At 43.9% G+C, this 10,940-nt stretch overlaps 1 protein-coding gene across 1 annotated transcript in view; it reads right to left on the minus strand.

Moving 5' to 3' along the window:
• bcr (BCR activator of RhoGEF and GTPase) overlaps window positions 1-10,629 on the minus strand; it is an 83,298-nt gene extending 72,669 nt beyond the window's left edge. Inside the window, exon 1 of the mRNA XM_006788744.3 lies at window positions 8,156-10,629. Coding sequence (XP_006788807.2) covers window positions 8,156-9,776 — 1,621 coding nt within the window. The 5' untranslated portion in view covers window positions 9,777-10,629. The remainder of the gene's footprint in view (window positions 1-8,155) is intronic.
• Window positions 10,630-10,940: the final 311 nt, after the last annotated feature.

Consider the following 10,940-nt stretch of genomic DNA (forward strand, 5'->3'; position numbering starts at 1 on the left):
TGAAAGTAATAAGAAAGTGGCCACTTTCATGAGTAAATCATATAAGCCTTATATGATTCACTATATGAAGCAAGCCAAATCTGATTCAAGTCTTTATAGTTTTTTTCTATTTCTTTTCCATATGGGCCGTTTCTTTTGCTGAATCCGAGGTAACATCAAGAACCAACCACATGTAATAGTTCACTCTGAAAACAACATGTCCTTCACTTTTTTCTTTTTGCAATATTAGACAAAAGACAGCATGATATTGAGGGCATTCAGGGAGCCGAGGACAGGGGATATTACATCCTATTTAGAGCTTAACCCTCTTTAGTTCTGATGGAGGACTGTGGTTAACACTATGAATGTAACTAAAGCCATTTTCTGAAGAATTATAAGTCTTTAAGGGTATAGCTGCAGGAGGTGGTAAGAGTGCATCTTACACTGGTAGACTGGAAAAAAAAAACCCACATACACACAGTGCATGTATGGAAACATAGCTGGAGGAAAAGTCAGATGCAGGTGCACGGGAAGAGTTTTTTCTGCTTTGTAACAAGAACGCCTGCTGCTAACAGCTGGCACTGATTGTGTTGTTTTACAGAGATTTCGTCAGGTAAACCCCTATTCAACAATTACACACAGAGGCCTCACTGTGAGGGGGGTCCTGACTTTGATGTCTCTCTGCTTTTCCCCTTGCTTGGTGGAAAACCAGGAAGAATAAAGACAGAGAAGTGAAGTGCCACTAAAGGGTTCCAAGCAAAGGAAACCAGAAGCAGATGTTTTAATGAAGCATTGCTGGAAAGAACAAAACAAAGACAGTATAAGAAATCGCAAAAAAGGGAAAATGGTCATATAAATGTATTAAATCTGTAACCACTGTAGTTCAGGGGTAACCGATCTAAAAATCTTGGGCTAAAGCCCACCAATAACACACGATTCACTGTGGGACTTTTCTGTATGACTTTTAAATGTGAATACATGTCAATCCTAAGTGTAGCATATAGGACATGATGCATTAGTGCTGTAATGCTTTAATATGAGCTGTGTTAAGTGAGGAAAAGTAAAAATGTTAGGCAGTTTTTAATACCCTGACTGAAGAGTGGTGATTAAGGCTTACAGATTTCAATCACTAGAGAGGTTTCTGTTGCTCTTTAAGCAACACTGTTTAGCTTCCAGTTATTACATGTGCGTGGAAATGCATCACAGCACTATAGGCTTATCTGCCTCACATTGTTAATAAAGCAGCTCTCACTGAGATCAAAATGTGGCTTTATATTGGTCATGGTGTCAAACTATCTCCTGGAAGTAGACACGGCGTATGAGGCCTCACTCACACAGGTCTAAAGTCCTGTCAGCGACCATCTGGCAGCCACCGGTTAAAAGAGAAAAATGTGTATTCTCTGACCGGTTATGAGTGGTGGTTGGAGGAAGTCAGCAGGCAATCGTGTGAAATTGGTTACAAAGAGGTTTACAGTGCCACGCCGAATTATTTTCACCTGATGAGAGACAGCAAGCTAGACCCCTCTGCTTAGTTTACATAAGCTTTCTCTCAGGAAATCACATGTATTAAGATACTATGTCACTATAAATTTGTGTTTGCATTTCCATGTCTTACAAACATGATCGTCACTGTTTCACTTCAGATGTTTTTAGTTATTTAGTAATTTTATTATTCTCTAAACTGAGATATTTAATTATATAGCGAGCTCTGTGACTAGTAACACAACCTTGACATAAATAGGTGGCATGCTCCTTTATGTCTAGACAAAAGTAAATGAGTGTAAACAAATCAGTACGGAGCCTTGTGGTCTCAACCACCTTAACCTGGCCCCTTAGAGACCTGGCTGTGATTAATAACCCATGCAGCTAACCGAAGATATGCAAAACACCAGAAAACGCACAACAGCATGCACTTATACTGCAAGTACAAAGCTCTGTGGTAAGTGGTGAGCTGTGCACGCTAACTAGTACAGTTTCCATGTAGTGTGGCCAATCAAAATTATAACCTGAGTGACTGGGACAGCACGGCTATGTTAGGGGAAGCCAAGATGGCCACTGTTCAAAAGTAAGGGGAGTTTTAAAAAAATAAAGGGGGGGGGGGGGGAGGTGTCAAGTCACCAAAGTTTATGACAGGGATTTTCCAAGTGCTGTCAGCGGCCGAGAAAAGATTGCGGCTAGATGCTTGACATAGGAAATACACAAGCAAATACAAAAAGAAGAATTAAGTGAAGCAGGGAAAAGTAATTACCCTGTGGAGGGATATGAGTGTGTGCTGTTTATGTGTGTTTGACTTTGCATGTCTGTCTGCAGTTTTATGTTATGATCATCCAATCTGCTTCCCTTCACCCTAAGGTTGGTTTGAATGTCCAAAACTGTCCCCAAGCCTGCAAAACATGGACAGCGGACACACACACACACACACAAGTGCACACGGACACACACAACCTCAAACAACAACACACACACGAGGCTCCAGGCTCACAAACCCAGCCAGGCAGTTTGACTTTCTTTGGGGAGATGCTGGACTTGCTCCACCCTGCTGCCCAGTGCCAACCAAGCAATTCTAGGCCAGCCTCTGTGCCAGACTGGACTCTTACATCAGAAACACAGCAATGCAACATCATCACTGAACACTACAAGGAAACTCTACCTCTATCCGCATTATATATTTGAATGCATATGAATCAATTAGCAGTGATCTGTGGCATGCATGCGGTGGTTTGGGAACATATTTTGGTAAGAATTTGTGGTGTAAAGTTATTTTGTATACAGAATATTGTTTGGATCTGGTGTTTTTTTTATGTAATCTCTTAAAAGCTGTAATTTATATTGGTTAAGATGTTACTGGAAGCTTTTATTTCTGTAAGCACCTCATAACAAAAAAGGGATACATTTTTATGTCCACTGTGGCACAAATAAAATATAAAAATACATCATTTGTGATATGAAAGTAGTTTCAACAATCTACATACCTACATATCTTTGGGTAGTTATGCGCATCAGTAAATACTTATTATTTAGCTTTTGGGGTTTTTTTCTAGCAAAGAAGATTTCTTCTTCCAAAACTGATCTCGCCAAGGGAACAAAGGGTGCAGCCAGGCCTTTCATTGGCCTGGCTGCACCAGGCCAATGAAAGGCTGACTTGAGCACCCAGCTGGCAAGAAAGGCAGATTGGCTTCCCCTCCCTCAGCCTCCAACCTCTTCTCCTTATCCTCTCATACTTCTTTCCACTACTCCTTCAACCACTCAAGGCCTGACTGTAAGCCTGCAGCCTGCTTTCACTCCCCAGTTCACTCAACTACACATGCTAAATACATCTTTTTTATAGTCACTGCCATCCCCGTGTGAAAAAGGGGGTCATTGTGCTACACAAGGATACTATAAAACATTCCTTTCCATTTTCTCTCCCCCTTCTGTACATATGTGAAATACATGCTGAATGTGAAATACATGCTGAATATATTTCACATTCAGCATGATGCAAAACATACAGCCCCTCACAGATCCTCTCTGGCTTCCCTCTCACAATCCTCACTCCACTGATCACTAGTTTGTTACAGTATTTAAAGATGCTGAGCAATATTCGCGACAGCCAAACAGGCAACACACTTAACTCTGATTTCACGAGGAGGATCTTGTGTGTATGCATTTCACATTATGGTGTTTCAGATGATAAATATATTAGAAATATATCCAGAAATGCACGCAAACACACACGGATGACATAATCAGATTTTTTGCCCTCAGAAATGGTTTTTCTATATGACTGTTTTTTGTCTTCTCCTACACATGTTTTAATACGTATTTGCAATGACAAAAGTATTGCTATTACAGAGGTGCTCAAACTTGCTAATACTCAGTTATTCGAGTGCATTTGGTTAGCAGCATCTTGTTGTCATTTACCCTCTTAATTCCTTTGGATTCCAAAGGGTGTGCTTAGTTTTTCACAGGACTGCACAGAGTCAAAGGAAAACTTTTTTCACATGATTGTATATCTACCACAGGTTGCCTGTGTAAAATTCAGCACCATGTGTATCATAATGTAGATTTAAAAAAAGGTATTAACCTATTAATTTCTATAATAGAGAGTTTAATAAATGCAGTTACTTTAAAATGGTTAGTTTGTGATAACCCCTGCACATAAAGCATGCAGTACTTATAAATAGGACAGATACAGTGGGTGAAGTTTTCTCAGGTTTGTCCTTTGCTATCCCTGTCATCAGAGACACAAACCCTCAAGTTCTGTTTTAAACCTCACTTGTTATTACACTATGAGGGAAGCACCTTCTGGCATGACCAATCAGAGAAGCTCCACTATCTGTGTAAGACAGACCAATCCTTCAAGAATACAGGGGTTTCCGGAACACACGGATCTCTTGACCCAACATCAGGCATTCTCACTTTCTTCCCAGTAACGATCACTAGAGTTCGTCAGCGGTTCTGAACCAGGATAGGTAGTCCCTGAATGTGGGTTGTTGTGGGTTCAGGAAAGATTACTGGAAAGATTTTTCTGGTAACAGGTTGTTGTGTTGTTGCATTCCCGCACCTTATCAAGTTAGCACGTCAACTGAGCTTGTGTTTATATAGCCATTTTCTGGCTGTCAAAGTTGAGCATTAGTAGTTATGGCAACCACTGGATCTGTCCAGGGAACACTGGTGGCAGCAAAGTAAGGGACATCATAACCTGGACTTGCCAAAATGTTTGTGGGTTGATGAACTCGGTGAAAACCCCCCATCCCCTTTGCATCGCATGTATGGGCATCAAACATGCAAAAGCGTTGGTGGCAAACATCAACTTCTGCAAACAATGCTATACAGGCAGAATCCCTGAGCAGCGTTTGCAAGTGTTGGTGATCTCAAAGATTGATCCCCACTATTTTGACACCAAGGCAAAATCCAGCAATAAACCGAGCTAGCACTTGCATGGGCAAATGTAAGAAAATCCTGCCTGGTATAGAGCAAGGGGCAATTTTAAAGTGGTGATGGGGGACTCCATGTTCTTGAAATGATTTATCTCAGACAGACATGATGGTAGTGGCACTTCCGTGACTGGTCATGCCAGAAGGCGCTTCCCCCATAGTGATATATCTCACTCAGTTTTCAGAGAACCTGGGTTACGCTAGAAACAAAACATTTCGTCAGACTTTCCTTCAGATTAATTCATGGAAACAATGTATGAAGACACTAACCATTTTTTGGGCAGCACAAGAATCATTACACTTTCTTTAATGAACTGACCTCTAAAAACTTTGAGTGGGTGAGATGTGTGGGTGGGGCTGGGCTGGGGAGCCAAACCTGAGTAGGGGCACTTTCCTGCTACCGCTAAAAAATGTGAGTTTTATCAGTTAATCCCCATCAGTAGGTTTACCATACATAAACCAAATGACCTCCAAGAGTCCCCATATTTTTGTTTAGCTTTTTTCATTTTTACTGTATTAAATTAGATTTCCTGTACTCGCTGTAAAAACAAATTAGAAAACTCAAAGTCAAAATGTAAAAGAAATGTGTCAGTCTAACTCAGGATGAACGATTAAATGTTTGAGGATATACTGCTGAGCTCATATTTGTTCAATCAAGTTCAAAAATGAAAAGTTGGCAGCCAAAGGGGTGGGGGGTAACCTGGCAAGCTTGCCTGCTTTTGCCATTATCTTTCACTCAGTCATATCCTCAAAAGATCTGGTTGTTATATTTGTGAGAAGAGAAGAGAAGAGAAGAGAAGAGAAGAGAAGAGAAGAGAAGAGAAGAGAAGAGAAGAGAAGAGAAGAGAAGAGAAGAGAAGAGAAGAGAAGAGAAGAGAAGAGAAGAGAAGAGAAGAGAATGACCTGGCCAGTCGGCATTATCTCACAATACAACAATGGATCAAATAGTGGACGTTTACACCTACTGCTAAAAGCACTCCAACTTTAAGGTATAAGAGTGGGCATCAAGCATGTCTGTCTTTGTGTGCGAGCCTGGGTGTGTGTTTCTGTTACACAACGGGAGAGTTCTTCCCATCTGTGCCTCTTTCCAGCCCCCGCATCCCTGACCAATGAAGCGAGAAACGACAGCTCTGCCTTGCACTCTGCCTCCCTCAGTCTTCCTCACAACACCATCCCGCTCTTCATTATAATCAGCCACTAAAAACACATTCACTTCCTTTACTATCCCTTTACCTGCCAGTCAAAAAAAACCAAAAACAAAACATACACACTAAGGGCCCAAACATGATGCAACATTCACTGTTATCAACATCATTGTTATCAACATCATATGTATCTGCCCTCAGCTTAAACCCCAACTAGAAAACAAGACATCCCCGCAGGGTGTCTAACCATCATTTTTTATCTTTTGCTCAAATTCCAGATTATCCCACTAAATGTATCACCCCCATCCTGCATTTCCATCCTTGCTTTTCCGGCTCGCCTAATTTCCCACAGGGCTCATTGTTGTGGAAAAGATGCTAAAACAAAGAGGGCAGACAGTGGAGTGATAATCCTAAACATACCAGCTGGAGATAAGATAGCCATTTGCTGTGGACTAGCTATCTGGGTTTTGCTGCTAAATGAAAACATCTTAATTGTCAGAGCCAATAGCTTAGCATTGCTCTAAACTGCTACTTGCTATTTAAAAAAAATATATTTTCCTTTCACTACAAGTATTTCTGGAGTGGTTGTCGAAACAGGATGCAATCACGCACCTTGACAATTGCATCCGGCCTGGAAAAGCATTTTAGCTGATCCCACCAGGACCACTGTGTCAGTGGTTCAATTCGAATAAATGAATTATAGATGCAAAGAGGCCTGTTCAACATTCACAATACTAAGACAAATAGCAGTACTGGTATACACACAATAATGCTTTCGAGAATGAAGGTAGACAGAAATGTTACTTAGATTAGCTACATTTTTGCGTATTTGTACAGCTGTCAACACTGTTCCTAAACTTTCCTTGCTTTCACACTTTCTCTTTAACTTTCAATTCTTCTGATCCCCCTGTATAATACTGCTTGTGTTTCTTTCCCTTTTTACCATCTATCAGACTACCTCCTCCTGTCTTTCCAGTTCATCCTGGCACTGGAGCACGTGTGTGATGCCAGCATCCTGCTGCCTGTCTGGTCAAGCAGGATGCCAGTCCTAAATCTGTTACAAGTGAGTGCTAAAACACTCCTCACTTCCATTGCAGAAAACCAGTGAGACAACACTCCAAAATGAGCGGAAGTGCAGCTAACCACACCTTGGTAAACAACAATCTATATCTGAAAAATATACATATATATCAAATATTTGAACTACCCAAGCAGTGTTTGGCTTTTCCTTCTTGTGACCTGGCCCAGCCTCTGAAATGGAAACTTTACTGCGCAATTACAGTAAACTGTGCCCTCCTAATGTGCTTTTCCTCAAAGCAACACACTTCACTCCTGCTGGGCTTCAGCATGACAGCTCAGTAAGCCAGTACCCATGATTTCAGCTCCAGGCTCCACATCTCTCTGCTAGCTGTTTCTATTACAGGTGCCATAGCTGGAAGGCTGCAGTTTAGCTGTTAGGTATATGGCAGATAATTGTAGATAATTGTTTGGAAAGATAAGACTGGATTTCTTTTGTTCTGCCGGTGAAGAGTTTCAGGCTGTGGTTCAGGGACAGTTTTCGAAATTCTGAAAGAAAGAAAGACAGGCAGGAAGACAGACAGGAAGACAGACAGGAAGACAGACAGGAAGACAGACAGGAAGACAGACAGTTGTTCGAATTACATACTAACAGCCGCAAGAGTTATCTGGGAAAGGCTAGACCTGCCGTTTCAATGCAGACTGACCACATTTACTGTTCACCCACCCGACACACATTCCAGGAATAAGCAGAGGTGGATCTTTCATCTTTCTCCCACGCAAGGCTGTCCAGAGGACACACAGTCCAGAGTGTTTGCGTGCACGCACAAAACTGTGCTAACAGTATCTCTCACGAAAACGTTTGGCTGCTTTGTGGCTTGAAGAGGAAATACAAATTACATGAAGAAGGGTCTAAAAACGCATAAGAAAAACATACCAACATAATTCCAGCATGACTAAATAATACTCATTCACTCAAGCTTTCACTCTTTTCCCCCCTCCCTCCTCACAGAAAGATGTCCTAAAATGTCCTTCGCCCTCCAGCCCACCTGACCTCTAACAAAATATATATTACAGACAGCAGCCACCACTCACCTATGTGATCTCCATGGAAACTGTTGTCATGGGATGTTCTACAGTGAGGCATGAGGTCATGATGGGCAGCAGGTGGCCAGATTTGACCAGTCTTGCGAACACTCACAATAGTAGCCTCAGACATGACCACATGGCCTCCCTGTTGCCGGTGGTGACGCTTCTGGGACTGCGGCGTCGGAGGGCTGCTGCTGTCGAAGGAGTGCTGAGAGTTCTGGGAGTTCTGGGAGGGTGAACGGCTCTTCTCTCTAAAGGGACGGCGGAAAGCAGTGGTAGGGCTGGGGGAGACGTGGCTGGACTGACCTGAGGAGAAGTCCTCCTCACTGGATGTCAGGTTCTCGTTGGAGCTGCAGTCCGGTGTATAACCGCCACCTCCACCTACATCCTCAAAGCTACCTGGGGAATAGGAGCGACGAGGCCAGGTCAGAAGGTGATCATCACATCCACCATGTTCTCTCATTGTGACTCCACTGCTGCTACTTCCACCACCCCCTCGTCCATCTCCACTGCCACCTTCACCCATCATCACCCCACCAACATAGACGCTGGAGTAGGCTTGGAACTCAGAGGGCTGCCAAGGAGGGGGAGGTGGTTTTCCCCCATTGGCCCTTCCTGAATGCCGTTGATTGGGTTCCCCATCTTCATACTCTGCATCATAGCCACAGGTGCTTTCAGTGGACCTTCCTCGATAGACCGGCCTGGCACGGAGCTCCCCTGCCACCGTAGCCAGATTACCTGGAAGGGAGTGAAGAGATCTCTTTCGCTCCATCTGCATGGCCTGGCTGCCTAGTGAGCTGATCTTGTCAGAGACGTCACGGTCATTGACCCTGACTAAACCCCTGTCATGGTGGAACTCCATGTTGGTATATAGCGGTGGTGGTGGCAGCGGCTGCTTCTCCTGGCCCTTAGCTACATCACCTGCTGAGTGCGAGTTCGCCCGTTTGATCCTCTCAAAGTTGGATCTAAGAGCTGCCACACCAAGTCCCATTCCAAGCTTGTCCTTGGGGTCAGTGGGAAGGTCCTTGTCTGGGGGTGGAAGGGTGGGCCTGCGGGGTGACACAGTAACACCACCTCTCTGCTTTGATGGCGACAGGCCATCGAGGTTGTCGCAGGAAGTTGACTCTGCTTGCTGAGGTACATCAAAGGCTGACTCCAGGCCATCACCGTGGGAGGCTGACTTCCTGGCAGGTGGAGGTCTGGGTTTGGACCTGCCAGATCCATCTCCTAGAGGCTGAAAACGGCTCCTATCTCCACTACCACCACCACCACCATATCCTCCACCACCTCCTCCTATGCCAACTACACCAGTCTCCTGCATGTGTGGCTGCTGGGATTGGATTTCAGCACCCTGTGTGGCTGTAGGGTCCATCCCCTCATTCAAAGGTGTTTTTCTGAAGCCCCACCGCTGTTTGTCATAGCTCTTTCTCTCTTTGGCCAGGAGGGTCTGGAGGTAGATCATGCGGAAGCGCTCCTTGTTCACCTCCTGCTCCAGGCGTCTAATGGATGCTTTGCACTTTTCCAGCTCCTGCTCGATGCCCCCGACAGACCGCAGCTCCATCTTGGGGGGCTCTGACTCTGGGAACTGCGCCTTCCACGCCTCAATGAATCCCACCGGTTCCACCATATTATGTGGGGATTTTTAGGAGGGGGGAGGGGGGGGGGGTTGTGACCAGTTCTGGTTCACAAACAGAGGGCGGGGGGTGATGTCAAGTGTGCACTGTTTTACCCTCCTTTGTTTTTATTCCGTTCACCACAGATTCCTTATCGACAACAATGGCCACTTCCAGTAGCAGTGACAATGGTTAAAGGTAACCCGTTCACAAGCACACAGTCTAATTGCACACACTTGTCTTAGGTTGCGCAGTCGCAACAATACATCCCATTCTGAACAAGAGAAACCGGCTGTTCAGTTACAGAAAAACTAGGGGATGTGCGAGATATCGAGATGAATAAAAATCTATAATAGAGTTCATAATTCTTGTGCATTATTCCAGAAAAGGCCACTTTTGAATCGTTTTTCCCCCCTAAATCAGCGTCGAAACAATGACAGTATGTCTTCGCAGGGTGACACTGGTGGTCTGTTTCCCACGGAGGAAAAAAAAGAAAGAAAGTGTTTTAATCCTGCTTGGTTTACTCACTCGCTGTCTGTGTTTACCATCCCAGGTTTGTGCGCGGTTCATTCACTCTTGCCCATTCATATGGCTGTAATCCCAGGTGCTGCTGCTGGTCCTGACCAAGCGCCTTTGTACCATCAGCGCTGAAGGAGAATGGATAAAAAGCGCAAAATGCAAGCCACGACAACATCTGTTTAATGGGGGAAGGGATCAAGCGGTGGATCCGGTATTAATTATATTGCTCGTTTCGTTATCCCATTTTTCCACAGCACCTATGTGGTATTTTTTTATCAGTTCCCTTCCAGATTTATCCCGTTTCTTCGGCCGTGAAAGTGCCGCTGTGCGCGCTCCCATCTCAGGCCAGCAGCACTGGAGGGCTGCGAGAATGGGAGGGACCAGAGCCACAGTGAGTCTGCTGGTTAAAGAGACAGAGCTGGGGTACACATATTTGGTTTTCATTGAGCTTTAATTTTTTTTTTAAAATAAAATGTATCCGTCCAAGCAAGTTCAAATACACTACTGTAGTTTGTCATAAATGAATGGCTCTTAGTAAAATCTGAACTCATATCCCATCTAATACATCAGGAAACACAGGGTACCACTACTGCCAGTTTTCTCGCTGCTGTATACATTTTTATTAAGAGCAGTCAATATAGATTAAGAATTATTACAGC

Source organism: Neolamprologus brichardi, chromosome 7 (assembly GCF_056152115.1).
Source record: "Neolamprologus brichardi isolate AB-2024 chromosome 7, ASM5615211v1, whole genome shotgun sequence".
Classification (NCBI taxonomy): Eukaryota; Metazoa; Chordata; class Actinopteri; order Cichliformes; family Cichlidae; genus Neolamprologus; species Neolamprologus brichardi.